The sequence below is a fragment of the Gopherus flavomarginatus genome, chromosome 4 (genome assembly GCF_025201925.1).
Source record: "Gopherus flavomarginatus isolate rGopFla2 chromosome 4, rGopFla2.mat.asm, whole genome shotgun sequence".
NCBI lineage: Eukaryota > Metazoa > Chordata > Testudines > Testudinidae > Gopherus > Gopherus flavomarginatus.
This window is the reverse complement of record NC_066620.1, coordinates 160,090,866-160,117,516: the sequence shown is the minus strand read 5'-3', so window position 1 is coordinate 160,117,516 and position 26,651 is coordinate 160,090,866. Positions and strand designations below refer to the sequence as shown.

At 40.8% G+C, this 26,651-nt stretch overlaps 1 protein-coding gene across 50 annotated transcripts in view; it reads left to right on the top strand.

The window, feature by feature from the left end:
• Window positions 1-26,651, top strand: part of RIMS1 (regulating synaptic membrane exocytosis 1) — a 528,602-nt gene that overhangs the window by 478,882 nt on the left and 23,069 nt on the right. For all 50 annotated transcript variants that reach the window (XM_050950597.1, XM_050950547.1, XM_050950548.1 and 47 more), the window contains one exon: window positions 21,632-21,773. In XM_050950597.1, coding sequence (XP_050806554.1) covers window positions 21,632-21,773 — 142 coding nt within the window. The remainder of the gene's footprint in view (window positions 1-21,631; window positions 21,774-26,651) is intronic.

Sequence of the window (26,651 nt, the reverse complement as noted above, 5' to 3'; positions counted from 1 at the left end):
ACATCCTCATGTTAACTTGCTGAACATTTTACTATAATGTGACAATCTGTTTAGATTTTCAGGCTGCAATGGTATGATATCAAATGATATTTAGGGCAATGCAATAGATTCTGAGTAAAATATTCAAATACTTCCTCAAGTGGGGGAGAAGAAATGTTATAATTTAAAAATATATATATATGTTGTGTTCTGCTGCCAGGTTATCTTCTTTGATGGATGTTTTGATACTATCTAATGCCCATTGATAGATAATTGTTCCTCTTTCTATGAGTTTATAAAATATGCAGTTTATTTTATTCATAGAAAAATTACCAGATTATACTGCTTAGTATATGCGTAAGTGTTGATATGTCAGAAACGAAACTTCAGGAATGAAGATTATTCTGAGACGCAGAGACAATAGAAGCTGTGAATGTGACAATGGTAAATGAGAAATCCACATATGCCAGAAATCCAAGAATTTAGGATTCTCCTGCTAGTTTTGCTGGATTCAAATTTTTGGTTTTCCCCCAAAAAGAAGAAAAAAGACACTAGCGGTCACTAGCAGAAGGCATTGGGAGACACAGCTTCAGGTTGTCAGTACAGATGAGGTAAAACCTGCATCTCCAGCCTGGTGTGCAGTGCTGTGTTGCTGTCTTCTCTGCAGTTCCCTTCTTGGTGGCTCACAGCCTCAGAACTTGGTGTGACAAGGGGGAAGCAAGGTCTAGAGCTCTGGGAGGCAACTGTCACTATGGTTTACTTTGCTTGTTTTTGTGAATTGTGCAGGACAAGGGGGAAATGGCTAAGGATATGAGGTGAGCACAGCTGTTTACAGAGATCAGGACAGACTGCTTTGGTTTTAAATAGTGTCTTAACAGTAGTGATATTGAATGGTTTTGAACATTTTTGTATGAGGTGTTTTGTTTTTGGAGAATATTAAATGCATTTGGGGCCCTGTGGTTTTGGTGTGCATATAGTATTAGAACAGAACATAATTTGGCACAGGATTCCAGATAAATGCAAAATAGACTATCCTTTTTAGTGACTTGTTTCTAATATCTGAAAATCTTTTTCATTGTACCTGTTCAGTTTTTTCCAAGGGAGGACTCCTGGTGCCACTGTTTTGATTTGTTTTGTTTTCACCTCTGCACTGACTGACCAGAGGTCTCTTTACAGCTCTTTAGATGAATGTAGATTTGATGCCACAAACTGTTCTCTCTCTCTCTGAGTCTGCAGGCAAACTGAAACAACGAGCTATATTCAAATGTGATCTAGGATTTGTATATGAAAGTAGATAAATTTCAATCATCATTCTCCCTAAGAATGCTCCTCAAATGTCCATCTCCTCCCTGCCAATCCTGTCTTTCTCTTGGGGCCAGGGTTGTGGGGAGAGATTTTATTGGCAATCCATTCATCTCTCGTTGGTCTAACTGAAAAGCCACTGTGACATTAACAAAGATGTTGAAGCCCTAGTACTGAAAATAAACTGACAAGGAAAATGTGCAATGAGATTGACCTATTCTGGTTACATACTAATACCACTTTGTTACAAGTTCAGTTTTTATTGATAAAAGAAGGAATACATTAGAGAAACCATCGTGAGGGGCTTATCTATTTTTGTAAATAAATCCCAGTCCCCATCTGCCTCTGACAGACATCCCCAACAGTTCCAGGTTTTGTGGGACTGTTCCACTTTGACCCTCAAAACTCTCTGTCCCAGTTGAAGCAGTGCCTGTCCCATGGGGCTGGCTGGGCTTGACTCTTTGCTTAGGTTGTTGCAACCTCGCCTTGGTGTCATGGGATCACAACTCTGCTCAGGTTTGGCTCTGCCCCCCCTGACAGCAGGATGGCTGGGCCAAACTTGAGTGAGTGGCATTGCAACTGTGTGCCAGGTTGCAACACTCAAATTTGGCCCAACTGCCCGCAGACCCTGTTGAGCGGGCTGAGCCAAACGTGAGCAGAGCTGCAACCCTTTGTGCTGGGGCCAGGTTGCATTAGCTGGAATGAAGAGCTAAGCCCAGCCAGCCCTGCTGTACAGGAGCCACTGATACTATGTCATAATATTAAATTAATTGGTGATTTTATTTCACTGTCTAATGAACAGGGAAGGATAGCTCAGTGGTTTGAGCATTGGCTTGCTAAACCCAGGGTTGTGAGTTCAATCCTTGGGGGGGACCATTTAGGAAACTGGGGTAAAAATCTGTCTGGGGATTGGTCCTGCTTTGAGCAGGGGGGTGGACTAGATGACCTCCTGAGGTCCCTTTCAACTCTGATATTCCATGAACAGATATCCACATCACTACTTGCTTGGTAGAAATCTTATCAGTCAGGCTAAGGATTGAATGAGCATGCAGAGTGGACTAACATTTAGCCTTATTAATCCTGGTGAAATTTTAACCCATCTTTAAAGAGCTTTGTATATATTGTTATCATTAATCAAGCTTGGAGCATTATAATGAGGTGTTTCTATGGGTTTTGGTTTATGATGCTAATTTTAGGCAACTTAAGAATACCTTATTTACTGACAGCTTCCTTTGTCGATCATTAGAGACACAAGGTGGGTGAGGTAATGTCTTTTACTGGACCAACAGCAGTGTGCAGGACATAATGGATGGATTTGTTGCTGTGGAGTTCCTGAACTGTGGTGGAGCAATAGACAACACACATCCCACCTTGCTACAGAGTACATCAACACATTTTTCTATGGTTATGCAAGTGCTGGTGGATCACCAGGATTCTTCACCAACATCTGTGTTGGCTAGTTAGGGAGCATAAGCATGGCCATACTGGGTCAGACCAAAGGTCCATCTAGCCCAGTATCCTGTCTTCCGACAGTGGCCAATGCCAGGTGCATGACACTCACATCTTTAAAACACAGGTCTGTTCAGAAAGCTACAATCAGAGATGTTCTTTCCCAACCAGGGGATTACCATTGGGAATGTTGAAATGCCAGTAGTGATCCTGGGGGACCCAGCCTGCTCCTTGCTGACCTGGCTCGTGGAGCCAGACACTTGCCACCACAATAGCACCAAGGAATTTCCGGCTTGGCGGGTGCAGAATGCCAGCTGAATGTACTTTTGGTAGATTGTAGGAGTGCTGGTGCTGTGTTAACCTCAGTACACTGGCCATAGCTCAGTGCCGTTCAGAGAGGTGGTGCTGCTATGTTGGGATAATGGAGAGCTTGCATCCGTGGGAGACAAATTTAAGTGTGGACACATGCAAAACTAAGTTAATACAAGGCAGCTATGTAAACCTAACTTTGTAGTATAGACCAGGCCTTTGTATCTGTACTTGTGTGGCACCCATCACCATAGTATCTGTCTTCACAACACCCTAGTCGGGTAAGGAAATATTATGATCAGGTTTCACAAGTGTAGAGGTGAGACATAGATTTGCAAGACTGGCTTTGAAGTCAGTGTCAGAGCAGCGATTTAAACACTGATCTCCTGAGTCCGAAGTCTGTTGCCTCAATCACAAGACCATCTTTCCTTTCTGCTGTGTTTTCATCTGGCTTTACCATGGCCAGACACCAGACTTCTTGTCATCCTATTACACAGAATAATTATATGCACAGTAAGAGAGCTTCTGATTGTCAAAGAATGGTTAGTTTTTGATTGGTTGACATCTATAATTATAAAATATAAAGATTTAAAAATAAATGTCAAGAACGGGGCAGCTTGAAGATTTTGTCTTGAAGATTTGGGGGCTGAATGCTATTGATTTAAGTGTCTTCAAGGTTTTGGCACTTGTTATGGCTGTTAGATTGAAGAAATAGATGATCTCAGTAGACTGTTTTTCTACTAGCCATATGAAGTCTTATTTTCCTTCTTGACCTCATCCTGACAGCAATTTGGAGAACCATTTTGCATCCTTAATTGCCAGCAGCTATGTGCAGTGTATGAAAATATGTACTTTTGAATTTTGTTTGGTAGTGAAATTTATTTAAAATTTTCTAAAATAACATTTTTACTTTTATAGTACCTGCCATTCGAGGCTCTCATAGCTCTTTAATTATAGTAATAATATAATAAATAATGGTACTTTGGTTTTATATAAGGATTTTTATCCATAGGTCTCAAAGCACTTTACAAAGGAAGGGTAAGTATTATTATCCACATTTTACTGATGGAGAAATTGAAGTGCATAAAATGACTTGCCAAAGTCACACAGTCTACAGCAGAATCAATGATAGAAACCAGACCTCCATGTATTAACCATAGGAAAATCCTTCCTCTTCTAAATGTAATTGCCTAATGAAAGTGCTTTAGGATTAATTTATTTTAAAGGATCCCAAAGTATGTCATAAATAATATATGCAGAACCACTGAAATGCTGCCAGCTCTGAAAGGGATGGCAGCAACCAACTGGTGCCCAACATACTGTTCATCAATGTAGGAGAGAGTGCCCTTAGCTAAGGACAGCACTTTCTAAGCAAAAAGTGCCAGGGGTTCTCAAATGTCCATCCAGTAGAACTGTCCACACAGTAAACCTGCACAGAACTCAACTTGTGTTCAAGGACAGCAGGGCCAGCTTTAGGAAGTGCGGGGCCTAATTCGAACAGTTTCGACGGGGCCCCGGCAGGGATGAATTTAAAAAAAAACGTAAAAATACACGTGGGGCTTGTACTCACTGGGCGTGCTCTGAGTCTTCGGGCCACTTCGGCGGTGGGTCCTTCACTTGCTCCAGGTCTTGGGTAGCACTGAAGGACCCACCACCGAAGTGCCACCGAAGACCCGGAGTGAGCAAAGGACCCTCCGCCAAAGTGCTGCTGAAGACCCCCGGAACGCTGCTGGTAGAGTAAAAATTAAAAAGGCGCCTCTAGCCAGGGAAGGGATTCTCACTGGGTGCAGGGCCCTGTTAGGCACGGGGCCCAATTCGGGGGAATTGGTGGAATAGGCCTAAAGCCGGCCCTGAAGGACAGAGTCAGCCCCTACTGGAATTTGGACTTGTGGCCAAAGGGAATGTAGGTGTTTAATACCTACAACTTACATCACTAAAACACATCTCTTGCCCGGTGATATCTAGTGTAGTCTGTGCCTTTGATCTTGGGTCAGGGTTTTTTTATCCCATTATTTTGTTTTCTGATATTTGTTTAGTGAAAATGTGCCTGGGCTTATATTTAGCAGCTATTCAGAGATTTAAACTGGAGTGTTTTGTTTAACAGGAAAGACTTCAATTTATAATGTGCTGAAGTAGATTACTCTCTGCATCATAAAGAGTTAGTTTAATTATGAGCAATTGATGAGCAAATAGTGCTCCTTGCACTTCATTACTCCTAGTATTTTGTGATATTGACACAGTTTGTTAATTACAATCTGAATCAAGGTTCCACAAAAAAAAGGTCCTTAAAATCTTTCAATCTGGACACTTTGTTGTACTAGTTAAGAAAAATCCTCATATACATTTATTTTGCAAAACCTAAAGATGGTGTTTCATTGCCACCAAAAGTATTTGTTTGAACACTCAATTCTCATTCAAAATTAATGGGAACTGGACATCCACCCCTGGCAGCAATGGAAGTCTAAGTGTGTACGCACATTCTATTGGTCATTTTTGCAGTTGATGTTTTGTGGTTTAGAACAAAGAGTGGTTGCAATTGTTATCTTCTTTGATATCATCTGCTTACATAGTGATGGTCTCACTTTTAACAAGGTCTTTTTGTTCAGATTGCCAATATTTCCATCAAAATACTAGCTCACAGTTGCCCTGAGCAGCTCCTGAAAGCTACCTAAGCAGAACATGCATAATTATCCTTCCTGTTTTAATGAACAGGAAAGCAGCATGGGGGTCACTTGCTGTCTGTTTTTGCTTAGGCATATGAGCATTTCAGGCTCATTGCTGATGACTGTGTAGTTTATTGTTGTGAGGCAGGAATTAATAGAATGCAACAAAGTTCTTTAGTGGATTAACAACTCCTCTGGTTTGTTAGTTTAAACATTCAGCACACATCAGCCTGTTTAACTCAAAACTTATTTTATCTTTTGGGTATATGTGATGTGATTGTACCCCACACTGCCCTGATAGGATTAAGGAGGTTCTGAGAGGCCAATTAAGTTACGTGGGGTCACCTATGAGAAGAAGGGCCAGGGTTAACAGTGAAGCCCCGCTCGGGAAGGACTGGGAGAGCACTATAAAGCCAGGAAGCGCAAAGCACAGAAGGAATGGCTTCCTTTCTCTTACAACCCTCTTTCCCCCTCCCCTTCTGCTTTCAGCCTCCTAATTTTATAGTGCTGTGCCAGCCCTTCCCCAGCTGGGCTTCATTGTTAATTAATCCTGGCCCTCCACCTCCCAGGTGACTTTATTGGCCTCTCAGGCCCTCGTTAACCCTTTCAGGGCTGGTGTGGGCTGCACACCCCATCACAGTATACTATATAGAAATACGAAGTTATATAAAATATTAAGTGCTGTCACCAATGTATATTGCTAAATATAGTCTCCATCTCCCTCTGTTTAAAATACTGTCTGCATGACAATGAAAACATGTCAGTATTTTTATTTAAATACAGTCTGTTGACGGTTGGCATGGCCATGGGGCCAAACCCTATTTGTCTTCTCAGTGAGTGGTCCCACTGAAGTCATGAGCAGGATTTGGCTCTGGGTGACATGAAACTGAGAGTGATTATATAAGAAATAAAACAAAAATCTCCTCTCTTTACAGACGAGGAGGATCTAGGCGGAAGAATGCAGTCACAGTCAGGCTCTGGATTTGTTCTATGGTACACATGCACACGCACCTTCAATTCTGCTGCAGGCACTGAGCTATGACACCTCAAGTTCCGCTCAAAAAGATAGGAAAAGTAGTGAAAAGGTTTTGGTACTTTTAAAATGTTAACTCTCTTTATTACGTCTTTCTCTCATTCCCAAGCTAGGCAGACACAGAGTTAGGTCCTCAGAGAGAGGGAGAGATTTCCAGCTCTTCTAACAATAACACTTCCAGTACAGGGATCAGAAATGGCACTTTTTATTTAAAACCTTTGATTTAAAAAGCAGACTGTGTATTCCTTGTAAGAGCTGCTTCACTTATTTTAGTCTTATGGCCTGAGCAACATGGCTACAGTTTTCCTTTAAGAGGTGATTTTTGTTTTAAAAAAATGTATATTTGTATTAAAATGTATAATGAGGAGATCATTTGAATGTGTGGGAGATCGAAAACTTCACAAGATCAGCTCCCTTTATATAACATGAAAATACATTAAACAGAGGAAAATATTTTGGGGGCTTCAAGCTCCTTGGAGTGATATTGAGACTTATCCTACACTGAAGTCCATGGCAAAATGCCTATTGACATAAATGAGAGAACATCTACAATAAAAGAAGTATAGAAGGAATATAAATGTTCATGCGTCAGATCAAACGACCGTCCAGCTGGAGCTGGGAAGAAATTTTGTCTCTGGGCAGGTTAATTTATATGACTAGTTTCCTCCTTTTAAAAAAATTGGCTTTCTAAGGATAAATGTCATCATGTTATTTACTGCAATGCCTCCCCCAGAGATGTTGAACTTAATTACATGTGATGATTTTTATTTAATGGTTCAGGTGAAGTTACTTCTTGAACCAACTCCTGTGTGGTATTTAATATTAAGTCTAATTGTTTTCTTGTTCTAGCAATAGCTACTCCATTTAAGATGTTGAGAGGTTGCTTCCCTAAACCTTGTGCTATGATACTTGATGAGTTTCCACGCAAGTAGTTGATGTCACCAACTATTACTGTTTTATTAGCCTTTGTTGCCTGCCTGATCCTTGACCCTAAATATTGAGTGTCTGTTATGCTTTACCTGATCAGGGGCTGGGAGAGGAAGCAGTATATATTTTTATATGTATGACTTGAGATTTGTATCTAGACGCATTTTACTGGTGCTCTCTACTTAAATCTTCATCTCATTAGATTCTATGAAATCTTTTAGATACAGTGCTACTACCTACCTCTAAATCCTAATTTGCTCTTCTTGTAGAGTTTATAAAAAGGAATGAGAATATCCTATCAATATTTTTGGCCATTCCACTGTGTTTCAGGAATAACTATGTAAAGATTCTATTTCAACATATATCTTAGCTGATATATTTTTGCTTTTAAGCATCTCACATTATTATATAGACATTTATATTTGGCCAATCATCCATTTTCACTTATATCAGTCTGACATCCTGCTACTTGTGTGGAATTTACCTTTGTGTTATAAACCACTTCCACCTGTTCAGCTGGATATAGATACTTTTGTATTACTGCTGTCCCTTCTATATAAATCTGACAGTTTGAACATACCCAAAAAGAAGCACTCTAATTAATGATAATAGTAATCCTCACTAATGAGTAGAGCTTTATTTCCCATTTCCATGAAAAATTAAATGCTATTTGGAATAATAGGTTTAATATACAGATAATAAGAGATTAGCACATCTGTTCCGTAGAATCTGACCTTCAACTGTTAGCCCTGGTAAAAGATTCAAGCATCATGGTATAATCCTTATATAAAAGAGTAAGTCTGTTCAACCATTGTATTTTCTGATGTCTATCATTGAATGTACATTTAATGAATTCCCTTGAAAGATGTAATGCCACTCAGTTTGGGTGACTCCATGCCAAGAGAACATAGCTGATTCAGATAAGAATTACTACAAAAGGCAATCCTGCCCAACAAGGATTAGGACTGGGACCCTGGAGACAAGGTTTGTTTATTAATTATATGTTCATGTTCCACCCTTTTCCATTAGACCAGGCCACTGTGCCCATTTGCCTTTATGCCACATGCAAGCAAATCCAGAACTTTGTGATTGATTCCAGGAGCTCTCTGTGGCTCACATGGTGTTCATTTGTAAATCTCCATTGATAATGGGTTGTTTGATATGTTGCGTCCCCTTTTCCTTTTCCTCAACTCAGATGTTGATAAAAAATCGACAGTTTCTTGTATATTTACAAAACTATGTTGTCTGGTTTTTTTTGTGATAGGTTTGCTAGTGCCTTCTACCTTAACACTGCAAAAAAGCTTAAGATCAGTCCTGAATCTCAGGTTCTGCTTTTGCATAACACAAAAACATGAGAATTTGCTGTTAAACAGTTTTAAGCTATTGGAGTAACTCAGTTAGTTTTATATTGTAATCTTAATAATATAGCATATGTACAAGTAGGTGGATATTGTATTGAATCAATAAGTGTGAGAATGGTAATTATTTTTTTAAATAATGTACCTGCATTACATTTCAAAAGTACAGCACGAACAGCCTTACTTTGGTCATTCATATGGAGTTTTTGAAGTGTATTTACTTTAGAGGGCTAGACTTTCTTTAAGAAGAATAATCAATACAAAATAAGCACCATTTCATTTTATTACAGGAAAATATTATACCAGCTAGGAATGCCCATGTTTGGACTGGCTTTAAAACTTGATAAACAGTTGCTGCCTTGACTGGTCTGTTTTAATTTCCTTGTTGGCTGTAATCCAGAAACTGTCAATATTTGTTTATAATATACAGCTAATTTCTTCTCTTTCTTTTATTTTCATTAATGTACCTTTCATAGTGTTTAATGATGTATTATACACTGAAACATATCAGACAAGCCAAAGTCATAATAAGGAAATCTTGTTTTGCAATGAAATAATAGCATAATTTACCTGGAGAAAGCACTGAACCTGTCTCTTCTGTGTATATTATTGCCCTCATTTCTCTGATGTTATGTGTTATCTTGGATAAAGGAGATGCTTCTTCAGTATGCAAGGTTTGCAACAGAAACAGGAGGACTGAGCTGAATGAAACATGATAAGCCAGGTGGAGCTACAAAAATAACTTGCATTTATTTAAATAGCAAAAGGAAAGGATGCCACATGAGCTCCTGCAATCTCAGGTCTTCACCTTCCGTGCTGTAAAACAATTATGTTAATCAAAGCAATGTTGTTGCTGCAGCTATTTCTGATTGGTGGTTTGCATATCCAGCACAGTTGGAGCGCATGAGATTGTGTTTGAAGGATTTCCTTGAATGCATATTTGAGAATGGGAACGAAACAGCAATATTGCACATCAAATTACTCTCAAGCATTCATCTGGGAACTTTGGCAGAATTTGTTGTCTTTGAACATGGTCTTTGGGAGTAGTTGTCCACATTGAATAATATAAGTAAAAATGGAACAATGATACTATTTATACTACTACAGTATTTATAAAAACATGAGCCTTTTACCCAAGTCTGTAGGCATATTTAAAATCATAATTAATACAAATATTGTATAAAACACTACCAACAGCCAACAACAGCAATCTTAAAATGAAATACCCAACACTATCTCCATGAAGTTTCTCCATGACTCATTTCCTATCCTAACCCCTACCCAGACACAGGACTTCTTAAACAGATGGGCTTTGCACCATAATCTTGAAATTCCACAGACTTGGTTTAGGGCTGACCAACAAAAGGAGTGAGTTCCAAAGTGCAAGTACTTCCACTGGCATTTTGCAGAGTTTAAATTTTGTGACCGTAAGTTGTCTTGGCTGATTTCCAATGTCAGGAGGTTAACAGAGAAATGGCAGTCTCTAATGTAGACAGGACACACAACATTACACTTCCACACTTCAATTTGTATTCGAAAGCAAACCAGTACAGCAGTCAGAGCAGAAGTCTAACATGCTAACTTGACTATTGCTGCTAAGCAAGAATTCTGTCATGTTTTGTAGTAGCTGAAGTTTCAGTGTGATCTTCAGTGATAATTCCAAAGCAGAGCGTTCATCGTTCCTAAACTACAGATAATAGAGCCAGTATCCAATCCCCTGAGTTTCGCGAAATTGGAGAGACAAGTTCAGAGGAAGTGTTCTCAGGATACAACCTGGTAGTTCGGAGGAGAAACCCAGACTTCTAACTCTATTTAGGGCCTGAGATTAGAGTTCTAAGAACAGAATGGGTTAAAACTTTCTTTCTTCTCAGTGTTGAAGGATCCAGCTGAGCCTGTGTGCTTCTAACCAGCCTTTCTCTTACTGATCCAGAAGAGCGGGGCAAACTGGAGATTGAAATCCCCAATGTGTCTATGAGTGTAGTCAGGTTTCTAGCAAGGATTTCAGAGAATGGAGGTAGGCAAGAACAGACCTTGTTTTCGATTGGTTTCCATACAAACACTAGGGGTGTGCATATTTTGTTTGGATGGCAGCAGGAACACTTCTTTCTGGGAAGAAGTATTGTACTGTCCTTCTAAAGACTGCTTTTTTCTAGGGGTTTCTTTAATTATGTTTTGTCTTAAAAATTTGTTTTAAGTCAACAGATAATCTCAAGGCACATCACTACAACAGTACACTTTCACTCTTAAATGAGGTAGTGATACACCCAATTCTGTTGATTTTTAGCAACTGGCACTGCAGATTACCACTGATGTATTTTATTAACAATTACTCTGACTATTACAGTGCACTGAAACTATTATGTCCTACGCAAAGGGTGTCCATCAGCAGAAAAATATATTTTTTAGAAGTCTCTACACAGGCCTGACTAGAGATGCACCATGCCTCCATCAGACATGAGATCTGAATCTGTTGGTTGCTCTTGTAACTTCAACTCCACTGCAGTCTTTAAGATCAGAAATTCTGCTAATGTTTATTAATTGAAATGTACAGAATATTTTTCTCATAAACCATTTTAAGGCATTCTTTCTCTTTGTAGAAGATATCTATTCAGACAGGCCTGAGCATTTGAGCATAACTGAAACAACTTCCTGTAAGCAAAAATGACAATATTGTGTCCTTTTTCATAAAATCGTAGAACCATAGGGTTAGAAGGGACCGCAAGGTCATCTAATCCAACCTCCTGCCAAAATGCAGGATTTGTTGGGTCTAAACCATCCAAGACAGATGACTATCCAGCCTCCTTTTGAAAATCTCCAGTGAAGGAGCTTCCACAACCTCCCTAGGCAGTCTGTTTAAAGCTTTTGCTGTTCGTTTACTTCTTTTCCTTGTAATACCTTCTAGAACGTTGAAATATCTTTTTCTTCAGCCCATTTGGTCTTTTTTACTAGACAAATATTAACTAGTTGCTTTTTATTTAATGGAAGAAACCAACTTAATATTGTTTGTTTATTTCTTTTCTCTAAACCAACATCATCAATGACGATGGCAAAGTTCTGGGAGTAGCTTGTTACGATAGTTTAGTTTGTGTTTCCCCTACTTTCCCTGAAAAAGTAAAGCACAACATCGTAAATTATAGGCCCACTTAAATAATATCTGTTTGGGTTTTTTGGTGTTTTCTTTTTTTTTTTTTAAGTAAGTTTCTCAAAGACTGAGTGCTAGACTTAATACTTATTACAATTATATATATTTAAATTCAGAAGCATTTTATACTGGGCTTTAGTAATCCAAATAGTTCATATTTTGGCCCCAAAATATTTCACAGTGACTCCTGATGCTAAAAGAAACAGTCTTGCAAGTACATTCCAAAATGTCAGATCTCTCAAACGGAAGATTAAAATTTTCAAAAGTGACGTTAGAGACTTAGGCTACATCGCCACTGTAAGCTAGGATGTAATTCCCCTGCTTGTGTTCACATACTCATGTTATCCCTCTTTGAGCTATCATGAGTATAAATAACATTATAGCTGTGTTAGCTACAGGTAGTAGTAGCACCAGAGGCATGGCAGAGCCACACACCCACTGGTTTTAGGCAGGTTTGTACTTGGTAGGCTCAGCTGCGCTGCTGATGCTGCTACCATGGCTACGCTCCTATTTACATGCACGCTAGCTCAGTGAGAACTAGTGCAACTATGTGCACATGAGCAGGGGAATCAAGCCCCTAGTATGTTGTGTCACTTAGTCCCTAGGCACTTAGGAGTCAATGGGATTTAGACTTTTAAGTTGTTTAGGCACTTCTGAAAATTTTACCCTAAATTACTTTTGACCGCACTTTCCCAGGTCGGAATACTTTAGATCCTATTTATGCTCAAATTCATGGACAATGAGTCAAAATCATCAAGGTTTGAGAATAATAGAGACATTCATTTCTGAGGCTGGGTCTACACTACAGACTTACATTGGCATGACTATGTCACTCAGGGGTATGAAAAATCCAAACCCCTGAGCAACGTAGTTATACCGACCAAACCGCCCAGTGCAGATAGTGCTACTGCCTCTCACAAAGGTGGATTAACTATGCTGAGAGGACAAGATGTACTGTTGGTGTAGGAGCACCTTCACTTAAGTCCTACAAACATTTTTAGTGTAGACCTGACCTAAGTTTGTCTGACTTACCTTGTCTAGTGGAGAACAACTTTAAAAAAAAATCAAACCACCTGCTAAGAATATGTTGTGCTGTTCACAATTTACACATCACTAGAACTTACACTGTTAAGTGAATTTTTAAACATTTCAGCAATATTTTGTGAAATATTAGCTGACAGGTAGTTCAGTTCTTTTTCACTCCAAGGCCCCCTAATGTAATCAGTTGTAAAAAGAACTTGTGAGTAAAGCAACTTGATCATTCCTTACAGTGCCAAGTGGATTTTTTTAAAAGCTACAGAGGAAGCTCAGAGATTATTCTACCCAGAAACAGCACAAGATATTTAAACAAGGTTGAAGCTTCCTTGGCTTCTTACTGCTCACTAAGGAATATATTACAGCTGATGTTTAATTTTGCTTAAACCTAAGAGGTAAGACTGTATTTGGTGCATTTTGGTGTGACTAGCATACATGTTAATTTGATTAGCAATGTTTTGTTATACATACCTATAACTGTTCATAGCTACCATTGGTGAAAAACAGAAAACTAATTTACTCTGTTGATCTGAAGATCTAGAGATAATTTCTAAAGTAGGTTCATTCACATTGTATTTTTTTTTTAAATATGCTCTGGAGCTATTGGATATCATACAACCAGAAGGGCTCAAAATCAGGTGGATCAACATACTGATTAAAACTTGTTCTGAGTAAGAAAAATTGAGTAAAAGTACTGTTGTTAAAGCTATAATATTTTTGATTTGATCAATAATATGTTCATAAATTAGTATTGTGGTATTATTTGGAGATCTTGCAACTGTACAAAAAAATCATCTAAAATGTTTCCTTTTTCTCAAAACAATTGTTTCAGAATCATTTTAAGAGTATTGACTTTCAACATTTACGTATATTTTATAAAGAGTATATTTTGGACTTTTATTATACGTCTCAGCAAACATTGTAAGAAACATTAATATTATTAGGTATCTTATTAGTGTTCATGATATTGTTTTAATTTTCTAATTATGAATGACAACTTTGTAATTGTGAAATTTGTCTAGTTGGATAATAATTATTGTTTCACTCTTGAATCTGCCAATTGGGGGTCAAGAAAGTTAAAGAATTTTGGTAAGAACTAACCTTGAGCTTATTTTCATAACTCTCCTTCTACTCATTAAAAAAACAATCTAAAAAAATACACCGAAAGAGAAAAGGAACTGATGTAATGGTCCATAAACAAAATATTTAAAACTAGGATTTCAGGATGTAACCAAACTAGTAGATGGACATTAGAAACCACTTAGCATTCTTCAACTAATAGGATAAATGATATACTTCAATTCGCTTCTTTATATAAATTATTTTATGCTTTCTTCTCCATTCTAATCGCAGCTTGCCCTCCTACATTGACTGGCAGCTGCAGCGCATCACCTTTCTGATGGGCAAATGTCATGTCTGGACCCTATGCCAGTTTTGCTCTGAGAATCGTCTAGCAAAAGATTGTAGACCAATATCTAGCCTTCAGTCTAAACATGTCATCTGCAGAGTGAAATCAGTTTGCATCAGTTTCTCATCCCTCTCCACTTCATTACCTCCTTCCCATAGATCCTATGAGACACCAAAGTATGAGAGAAAATAGGTGTTTGTAAAATGTTTAAAAAATTGTATACAGTAGATAATTTGTAGACAGTGTGGTCTCGTTATGTTTTTAATTCCTCCAAGAAAGTAAATATTTAGCACTATTTGAATATCACTGAAATAGGCATTAGGAATTGGAAAAAATGTGCATTTGTATATGGTAGCAGTTTGCATCTTATTAATCTTAGTTTTGCACAGCGCTTTAAATGGCCAAGCAATTGATACCCGGTTATTTTCGTATCAGTGTAAACTGCCTTTTTATTCCAGCATTAAAAGCTCACTACCATGCATCTTTTACCACAAGGTTGTCTCTCTTTGGCTGAAAAAATATTGCTAGTTTCATTTAATACAGGGCCAGTGTTCTTGTTTTGTTTTGTTAAGCTACAGAGGAAGCTCAGAGATTATTCTACCCAGAAACAGCGCAAGATTTTTAAACAAGGTTGCAGCTTTCTTAGAATCATAGAAGATTAGAGCTGGAAGGGACCTCAGAAGGTCATCTAGTCCAACCCCCTGCTCAAAGCAGGACCAATCCCCAGACAGATTTTTACCCCAGTTCCCTAAATGGCCCCCTCAAGGATTGAACTCACAACTGTGGGTTTAGCAGGCCAATGCTCAAACCACTGAGCTATCCCTCCCCTTCTTAATGCTCACTAAGGAATATATTATAGCTGATGTTTAATTTTGCTTAAACCTAAGAGGTTTAAAAATAGTTAGACCACAGATTTTGCTATTTTAAAAGTTATCATTAATTCCTCATCCAGACAGATGCTGATAGTTGTCTTTTATAGATGTGTATGTCTTACAACACTCTCCTTTTCAAGTGTTTTTCTTGGCATTGAAGAATCAGGTCTTTCAGAATAATGTACAAGAGAAAGCTTGCTTGTTTAGAAATTTTGCAACAAAACACAACTAACATGATCTGTTTATAGGGAGGCAAGATTTTCCAAAGTATGTGCCTAAAATTAGGCTTCCCAAGTCCATATTTAGTGCTGACCAGTCAGCAGCTTTCATTCACTTTTTTAAAATTGTAGCTCTTGTATAGGGCTTTTCATCCATAGATCTCAAAGTGCTACTTTGATCAACTAGAAATCAGTGGGAGCTGCTGGGTAATAGTTAATAGTTAATTAAATAGTTAATGTGATTTTTGAATTAACAATGCAAACTAAAGGTCAGATTCTGCCACTCTTAGGGTAATGATGCCTTACTCTGCAAGTGACTCTATTGCCTCAAATTAAAATAGTTAATATAATTGGAAAGCAGCATTTTATTTTCACTTTTCTCCTGTTGTTTTCAGTGGGTTTTTTCCCTTTGTTTCTATCCCAATGTATATCAGTAATAAATACTAGTAGATGGATATATGGTGAGTAAATTGCAATTTTATGTTGGGAATGAACTTGGCTTGGCACTCGAATGTCTGAATCTGAATATGCAGAATAACAGAAAAAGGGTGGGTTTTTTTCAGATTTTTGGAAATAATAAATCATCTAATGCTAATTATATTGAAATCTTGAGTAAATGGATTTGACACACTTTCTAGATGGTTTCTTACTAACAGTTTATTGGCAGTGAATTTGTTCCACTACATTCAGTGTAGTTTATACATGTTGTGTATCAAAATGAACCCACTGTAACTATTGCTTTCTTCATAGTTGCTGGTGACATTTGGGTTTTGGGAGAGGGATGTTTTAAGGATTATAGCAGTGGAGGGGTTTATGCTAAATATTATGCTTAGACTCTTTTCTTTGTAAAGTGAAATAGCAAAAAGGTTGTGCTGCTTTACTAGAGGTTTTTAAACTTTGGGAATCTCATGTTTTCATTGAATGTGCTGCGTGGTTGCTATAAGAAATAGTCTTTTGAATTGATGAAGACCCATGATATGCTGCTTGAAAGTATCGCCTGGCTTAACTAGCTAGTGTCTCACAGTCGGTGTGTGAACCACTGATGTGGTCACAGTCCCAGCAGATCTTTCTGAGCTGGCTTGGAGCTGTGGTCCTTTTAGGTTTTCTTCTCTGCATCCATGAGTATCTTTTGCATGAATGATCATTGGTCCTTGAGCCATGCAGTGCTCCTCTGCATTATTGCCCTTCATTCATAGACTTAGCAATGTCGCATGTTTTAAGTTTTATTAAAGTGTTCTTTTGACTTCTTTAGATTAGACATCATTGACTTAGTTGTCCACAGAGAGGTCTTAGGGCATGGTCCCCAAGCTTTTCGTCTGGCAGGCGCCAGACGAAGGACCGTGGCGGTAGTGGCGCATTCGCTGAAATGCCGCCTAATTTCTGCGGTATTTTGGCAGATGCTCCACCTCCGGCCAGGATGTCGGCGCATTTAGATGCTCCCGCAGGCACCATGTTGGGGACCCCTGTCTTAGGGAATCTTTAGTTGAACATCCTGATAGTGTGGACAACTTACTTGACTGTGCACCTTTATGTCTTAGCTTCAGTTCCAGTAGTAACAGCCCATTTGATCCTGGCTCTTAAATCTCAAGATGGTTTGCAGCCAGGGGAAGCATCAATTCTCTTGCTGTTTTGTGCAAGTTTAAAATAAAGTAGTGAAGGCAAAATTATTACATGGTGAACTTTCATTTTGGTCTGAAGCTTTATTCCTAACTTGTCTGTAAGAAAACCAAAGGCAGTGTTTCCCCTTCAGCTCAACAGAGACATCACTGGAAAGGATATTGTCTTGATAGGTAAAATGGGATACAAGAGCCATTCAAGTTCCTTGGTAGGAATGGTTGGTAGATTGTAAGGGAGTTATATTACAGCAGCTAATAGTTCACACAAGCTAACTGTGTTATGCAGCTGCAGATGGCTGCTTTGTGATCTCTTGGAGATCCTTCTGAAACTGTTATTAAACCTGCAAAAAGTATTTATTATATTTGATCTTCACTCATCGTTGTTATGTTACTTGTGTAGATGCAATGTATGCACACTAATCTGAGTTTTTGCAGATGGAAAGCTTTAGATGAAAGTGTATATATAAACTTGGAAGCCATTTTGAAGCACCTTTGAAAATTTGGCCCTACATGTCATTCAGGAATGAACCAATTTGTCTGTGGTCTTCGCAATGGATGTAATTTAATTCACACAACATAGGAAAATACCTATAACATGAAACTGAAATTAATTATCCATGTCAAATAATAATAAAAATCAGAAGCTGGCACCATAGCTTCTGAAATAAATTTCCAGGCAAAAGAAGAAAAACTTTTCAGTTATATCACTGTATATTTCTAAGCTATTTTAATAAGCCTGTACATACATGTAGATGCAGTCTCAAAAGTGTATGTACATAGATGCCAGACCTCGAACACTCTTCTCAGAGGTGAAAATAAAAGCTTTAAACAAACCAACAAAAAGAACAAAAACAGCCCACCTGTTAACTGGCCAGATCCTGCAATTCATCAGGCAACTGATGCTTGATCCCAAGTATGTTTCATACCAGAAACCAACTTAAATTTCCAAAGGAGTTTCAAAAATACTAAAAGGCAATGCAATCCCACTTTAAAGTATCTTGTTAGAATTAGGCTTTGCTGAGAATTTTTAAAGAACATGCCAGTAAAATAAAGCTTGATATCTTCTTTTGTCAGTATGAGTGGAATAAATAAAGGGTAATGCATATAACTGGCTAGTGTAAGACTTGGAAAATATGTGAGGTATGTGCTTGAGCTTATTTATCTTGAGTGAAGACTGTTCTCAGTATCTCAAAAAATCCATTATGTATCTTACCACACTATTTTAGGTTACTTGTATGGTATATTTCCGATTATATTGCAGAATATTTAGAATTTTGCACAATCTTTAGAATGTATTTGTAAAATGCAATGGAGAGTGGTGAGTGAGGGAAAAGGGAGGAAGCCAGAACAGTTATGCAAAGAATAGTGACTTAGAAAATGTTCTGAAAAAGGTCTTCGTCACACAGCACACAGTTAACCTGTGGAACTCCTTGCCTGAGGAAGTTTTGAAGGCAAGGACTATAACAGTGTTTAAATGAGAACTAGATAAATTCATGGAGGTTAAGTCCATTAATGGCTATTAGCCAGCATGGGTAAGGAATGATGTCCCTAGCCTCTGTTTGTCAGAGGGTGGAGATGGATGACAGGAGAGAGATCACTTGATCGTTACCTGTTAAGTTCACTCCCTCTGGGGCACCTGGCATTGGCCACTGTCAGCAGAGAGGATACTGGGCTGGATGGACCTTTGGTCTGAACCAGTATGGCCATTCTTGTGTTCTTATGACTCTTTAGCCAGTTCAATGTTCACAACTCAGCAAGAAATCAAGCCTTGCAGAATCATATATGGCTTGGGCAAGGCATTCTCCACAGTACAATGGGATCACAGTACATGGCACACACCCTTAAATTCCATGGCAAAAATCACTACATTCAGTGGCAAGAACACTTGTATTCCATGGCAGTGGTAACTTATTCTATTCTATTAAATACTCTTTGTTCCCATCTAAGCCCATCCCCGAACAAACACAGCTATGGCTCATAGCTGGAAACCTCATTACTGTAATCAGTGGATATTTTCAACTATGATTATTTTCAAGGATGGCTTTTTCACTGTACATTACAGGCACCTTGGCTCCACTCCCTAAACCTAACAGCAGCAGCTTCAGTCCTGGCAGTCCAGATTATAATCTCTTTCCGCCTTTTGTGCCATGGGTGGGAGGAGTTTGTACCTAGCTTCAGTGTCTCATCTGTCCAGTTTCCAGGGCCTTAGCTATTGCACTGTTTCTCAGGGCAGCCCAGTTCACCAGACTGCTTTTCTAGCTGCAAATTGGTCTCTGGCTTCCCAGCCTGGCGAGCCCTGTAGAAGAGTGGTGGGAATAGGTGGTGTAATGTAACTTCCCCATGTGGCTACAGCTGGAGAGCAAGGGCAACTGCAAATCAATCCCAGCAGTGCAAGGAGAGAGGAAACTAAGTATGAAGCTGTTGGCTGCAGCATATGGTGGAATTCTGCTGAGTCAACAGGGCAGTTTGTATCTCCCAGAGCTACGGTTTCAGGCTCTCTGCAGACTCATTCCACCAATTAATGTGGAAAACGTGAACCCAGTGTCATTTTTACAACTATAATGTCTAGAAACATAATTTATTTTAAAATGAAAATTGGGATTCTGGAGCATAATTCTGCAGCAAGGGATAAATTCCATGGCAGTAGACTCAGAGAACACACACAGTCCTGCATATTGCTTCCAGAGCCACCTGTGCACAACCCAGGAATGGAGTGTGTAGCTCTCCTCACACAAACTCTGATGGGTAATAGGGGACATTTTCTCAGCTAATGCATAGCCAGGCATATTAAATGGACGGCATTGGTCCACAGCAGGAACTTGCAGCTGTTGGCTTCGAAATGGAGCAAAGAACTCCCACCGTAGTTGTGATCATTGGGGATGGCTGATTTCTTCTTGGCTGATGGATAGCCTGGGGTATCAAATGGCTCAGGTGGCCAATCCAGATTCGAGCAAAAAACTCCCCATTCTAGTAATGATCAATGGGAAAGACACAGCCCTTTCACTAACTCCTTCTTTCTCTAAACCAATGTACCAATTATTTCTATTTTGTTTTGGGACCCCTTTTGGCCATATTTTATCTCCCAGTGACAGCTCCAGAGGGGTTACTGCAATAATTCCTGTGGTCCCTGCATGGAGAGGGAGAAATGATCCCAGGGTCTGCAGAGATATGCCCATGGCATGATTTCTCCATACTTCCTATGAGCACTACAGAGTCTGACTATGTAGCTGGAGTCCTCCAGCCATGCTCTGTAGTGGATTTAACCATCCTCAGGAGCTGTCAGGCCAGTGTGGACTACCATATTCCTTACAGTTACATAAAGCGGGGCCAGGATTTGGCCCTCCATACTCATTTGCCATTGCCTCAAACATAAACTGTTCCAGAGACAAGAAACAGAGAAAATGAATTGTTTTGACTCCAGTTCAACTTCCAAAACAGGGGGTTTTGGAAGTGTTTTTTCCCCCCAGATACTGCCCTAAATTACAAACAGACTGAGAAATGGATGTGGTGAGGTGTGTTCCCCCATTTTGGCTTTGAACCAAGGTGCTGACCAAAAGTAAGAGCATTTTCATATGAGGGAGAGAAGTACAGAGAAATGATTCTTCATACAGTTATATGAACATTTGCCAGACATAGTACTTCATGAAAGAGAATAATGTTACTAGTGAAATCTGAGGCCTAGTAGGAGGCACATGAACTAACAGAATATTGCAAGTCTGTAGTCAACAAAAATTATCAGAGCAGCAAGAGACTTGTTAGAGGCATTTCTGATGAAAGATTTGTGAAGTCAAAAGTAATTAATGATGGAATCATTCTGAACCAGCCTCATTTTTCCAGCACTTGTCATAACTATAGCAGAATACATTTAACATCAGTGACTGTACTGTCACCTTCAAAACCTGATGCTGGGGTAGACTTGACCATCATATTTTGGGGCTCCGGTTGCTTATATGTAAAGGGTCATTCTTTGTTGTGAAATTCAAACTTCATTTTAAGTAACCTGTGATGGAAGCTCCTTTGAATGGGGCAATTCATAAAGGAAATATACAAGTACATAATATCTTTGTGTGATATGATGATCTCAGAGTTGCAGCCAGAAGGTTAGAGTGTTTCCATTATCTTTCAAGTGGATTCCATCTGAGAGAGACCACCAACTAAGGACTAGAAAAGAGAGATTATTTACATTTGATCAGAATAATCTGTTTCTGATGTCTTGTTTATGAATGGAAATGGGCAAACTGTGATCAGACAAAAATGTGCAAGAAAACACCTGATTCTAGAATGCAATGCTAATGCTTCCTTTTATTTTTCTACTTTCAGAGGCTGGCAACAAGAAGCTAAAAAGCACGATACAGAGAAGCACAGAAACAGGGATGGCAGCAGAAATGAGGAATCGTATGGTTCGACAGCCAAGTCGGGAGTCCACTGATGGAAGCATAAACAGTTACAGCTCCGAGGGGAAGTAAGTGGAATTACAAATATGTAGCAGTGCAGAAATGCATAGGATTTTCTTCTCCTTACAAGAAAGCTAGTTGAATACTAGTAAAAAACAAACCTCCTGATTTTAAAAGTTCCAGATTTGGTTCCCTATGGAATTGCTATTTGTACAAAATCTTGCACTTGTGTAATTCTTCACAAATCCCAAAACTTTCAGGCATTTTTCATGAACATTTCTGTTAGAAGAGTGCTTTCTATAGACTATTCTTCTGTTTAAAGTTTTTCCAGTCATCCAATCAGGTGGCAGAAATGATAACATGTCCCTTAGGTGACCAATCACACAACACAAATAACAATGTGAATAATCAAAGTGAACAGTTTGAGAAAAACCCAGAGTCTGAAAATTCTATGATTCAGATTATTCAGTAAATATTTATAAATAACAAAATAAGATTACAGAAATCAGGATTGCTTTACTAATAAAAAACGGAGCTAAATTCATAACAAGTATTATTTGAAACAAGACATTTGGCCACCTTTACTTTATACTTGTGGTGGGTCTCTGCTTAGATTAATCTTGAATTAAACTTCAGATGTTTTATGTTAAACTGCCTGTTACATGAAACTGTGTTCAGTACTGTGTATATAAAGAAAGTTTAGTTTGGAGCTGGTCCAAATACAGTTCTTATTGAAAACTATAAAGTCTTACTGCACGTCAGCTAAAATCAAACATAGAAGCTTGAGTATTCAGACAGTCCTCTTCTTTCACTGTTGTCATTGCTAATGACTGCACCAAAACTAAAGGTGGGGCCAGGGCCGGTGCAAGGAAGTTTTGCGCCTAGGGCGAAACTTCCACCTTGCACCCCCCTCAGCTAACCCTGCCCCCCCCACGGCAGCTAACTCAGCCGCCCACCGGGGGAGCCCCCCCTGCAGCAGCTACCCCCCCCACCGCGACAGCTAACCCCTCTCCCCCCCCCCGTCCTCCCATGGCAGCTAACCCTGCCTGGGGAAACTTCCCCCCATCCCCCCATGGCAGCTAACCCTGCCTGGGGAGACTTCCCCCCGTCCTCCCATGGCAGCTAACCCTGCCTGGGGAAACTTCCCCCCGTCCTCCCATGGCAGCTAACCCTGCCTGGGGAAACTTCCCCCCGTCTCCCCATGGCAGCTAACCCTGCCTGGGGAGACTTTCCCCCATCCCCCTCGGCAGCTAACCCTGCCTGGGGAGACCTCCTGCGGAAACTAAGCCTGCCTGAGTAGCCCGCCCCAGTTCACCTTGGCTCCGCCTCCTCCACTGAGCATGTGGGCGCTGCTCTAATTCTCCTCCCCACCCAGGCTTGCGGCGCTGATTGGAGGAGACTTAGGGCTGGTCCACACTAGGGGGGGGGAAATCGATCTTAGATACGCAACTTCAGCTACGTGAATAACATAGCTGAAGTCGAATATCTAAGATCGGATTACTCACCCATCCAGACGGTGCGGGATCGATGTTCGCGGCTCTCCGTGTCGATTCCGGAACTCCGTTGGGGTTGATGGAGTTCCGGAATCGATATAAGCGCGCTCGGGGATCGATATATCGCGTCTAGATTAGACGCGATATATCGATCCCCGAGCAATCGATTTTAACCCGCCGATACGGCGGGTAGTCTGGACGTACCCTTAGAGCTGGGCTGTGTGCTCAGCGGAGGAGGCAGAGCGGAGGTGAGCTCGGGCAGGGAGCGGTTCCCCTGTGCGCCCCTCCCTCGTTACTGTGGGCAGCCCTCTCCGCGTGCCTCCCCCCCCAGCTCACCTCCACCTCCTCACCTGAGGGGACTTTTAGGCGCCCCCAACCACTAGGCACCCTAGGCGGCCGCCTAGTTTGCCTAAATGGTTGCACCGGCCCTGGGTGGGGCAGAATTTGTGTGGGCTTACCCAAAGAAGGCCAGCTCTGCTTTGTGGTTGGGGGATGGGAGAGAGAGGAAGAAGGTCAGAAACTGCTGCAAAAGGTGCTCGGTGGTCAACTTTACAGCAATGACTCCCCCCCGCCCCCGCCCAGGAATGTGCGTAAAGGTAGGAAACCTGGGTGGGGCAAGTCTCTATGTGAAAGCAGGGAGGAAGCCAGCAGAACAGGAACAGGCTGGGGCTCTAAGGCTTGCTGCAGGACCACGTGGAAGCAGCATGGCCTCAGTAAAGCCTGGCTCCAGAAAAGCAGCAAACAGCATTGGAAACAGCATGGCTCCACGGGCATGGGAAGGGTAAGCCCGGGAAAACAGAGGGACTCTTACCCCCCTTCCCCGGCCCCAGAGACAGGGAAGGGCAGGCACAGGAAAATTACACAGAAAGGGGACAGTGGAAAGAAGGGGAACTAGCGATCCTTGCTCCAGGTACTTCCACCCCCAGGCAGGCTGTGTAAGCAGGATGGCTCCAGGGGCATGGAGAACAGGGGAGGCTGAACCCCGCCTCCCCCAGCCCCAGAGACAGGGAAGTGCAGGCACAGGCAAATTACAAAGAAAAGGGACAGTGCAAAGAAGGGGAACTAGCTTCCCTTGCCCCAGATACTTGATGTTCAGTGCAGGTACTCCATAGGGAGAGCAGCCAGTGACCAGATAAATGGCTTGGTAAAGGACTGAAAAGGGTACTGGATAAAGAAACAGAACGAGGGAGGAGGTTCGAGGACTCCCATGACCAGTACGTCAGGGAGCCAACCCATTGTCCCCCCGTTCTCATAGCCCTCCGTAAGCCTCTTGTGAGGCTGGTGGATGGAAAAGTCCAAGCCATGGGACGGCTGGGGGACTTGGATGGAAACAAAGGGGGCTGGTGGAAGCCCCAGAGAATTGATTTGAAAAAGCATGGATTTGCCTGCACTGTACACTTTATCTGAGTGGTGGCTGTGGCAGGAGGAAGTTTTGTGGGGTTTGTGGGCTGTGGGTTTATTTGGGGTGGGAGGGGTTTGGGGTTTTTATTTGGGGTTGTGATAGCTGAGGGCTGGATGGGTTTAAGGAGGGTGGGGGCTGGGTGGAGAGTTATTTGGGGGTTGGGTGGGGGCTGTAGCAGGGGGCTGTAGAAGAACGGTTATTTGGGGTTTTATGGCAGGGGTTTGGGTGGAGATCTGTGGGATGGGATTATTTGGGAGTCTGTGGCAGTGGGGTGGGTGGAGAGTTGTGGGGTAGGAGCTGGGAGCACTGGGAGCTGTGTGGCAGTGCCAGTGGCCACTGGCTGTAGTTGTATCTGGCTCCATCCTCCACAGCCCCTTCCTCTCTCCTCCCTCCCGCTGTTGCTGGAGACAGCACCAGAGAGGGATGGACTCGCTGCCACCACACCAAGGAAAGTCTCTGGGCACTGAAGGCACTCGGGGTGGACTCTGCAAGCACAAGCCTCTCGGGGAGGAGGGAAAAATTCCAAAGTGCTGGAGCATCGCTGTGTCCTGGACCACTCAGGAAGCACTATCCCCCCACCCCCCGAAACAGTGGATATCTGTACGCAGTTAGTTTTAAGAGTTTTGCAGCATTTATAATAATTACTCATTACTTTAGCAAAACTCGGCAAAACCCTGTCTTATTCTTGAGGATTCTACATATACCAAGAATGAAAGCTTTATGCACCATTTTTAATATATTTCTAGCACAAAGCATGTGGGAAGTAGAGACCCCCTTAACATAAGGCATAGCCTTTAATAATACATTGATTTTGATTAAATAGTTTTGGCTCACACAGCTTTATGAGATATTACACCCTGGTACAAGCTTCCACTGCAGATATCCTTTGGCAGAGCAGTCCTCTAAGTACCCCACTATTCTTTGCACCCTTCTCTTCCTCAATGAATACTGCTTGTGATTCACCTCAAGTGCAATATACATAGGGACCATCACTTGAAGAAGAAAGAAAGGTTACTTACCTATACAATAACTGAGATGTGTGGTCACTACATGTACTCCATTACTCACCTTCCTTTCCCTCTGCTGTGGAGCCTTATCCTAGGACTATTCACAACAAAAAGGTAACTGAAGTGGCAGTCCACTCCTATGCCTTCAGCTCAGAGCACAAGGAGGGGTGCAAACCAATGGATTGTGCTAGCAAAAAATCTTCCACTCTTAGGTATACCCCAAGTGGAATACAGGCAGGGTTCACATATTCGCAGAGCTCCTCTTACTGTATAATTTAGTAACCTTACTTTAAGATGATGAGGGTTGTTCACACCCCTCCCAATTATTGTTACAGGAAGTCTGCAAACTCAAGCTGACATTGCTGAATCAGTTAACCTTGACAATGGGAACAGAATTTTGCTTCACAACCATAACAGCTAGAAAGGACTTTTTTTTTTTAAATGAAAGTTGAGATCCTGGAGAATAAGAAGATAGCTTTTAAAAGATGCCACATTGCTGGATACCAGCCCAGTTCGTGTCCTGAATATTTAGATTGACAGCTGATTTAGATCATATGAACATAAGACCAGCCATATTGGGTCAGACCAGCAGTCCATCTAGCCCACTATCCTGCCTTCTTACAGTGGCCAGTGCCAGATGCTTTAGAGAGAATGAACAGAACAGTGCAATTTATCAAGTGATCCATCTCCTGTTGTCCTGTCCCAGCTTCTGTCAGTTAGAAGTTTTTTAAAGCTATGGTAGTGGAAAGTAGTGTCACAGGAATGTACCCAAAGATAGGTCATTCAGTGCAATAGCAGGTTTTGGTTTATTTGCTACACTTTATATTATCATTATATGTGGGGCTCGGCACTGGATCAGATCAGGATCTGGTCAGAATAACAAGAATCTGGCCAACCAGTGGCATTAGGATTAAAACTAGCTCTCAACAGCACTATGATTATGGGCCAGTTTGCTAGTATGGTAAGCCACTGCAACATATATAGTTGCTTTCCATATATAGTCTAACTGTTTTGAAGGTGGTAGACATAGATCAGCGTGAGGCA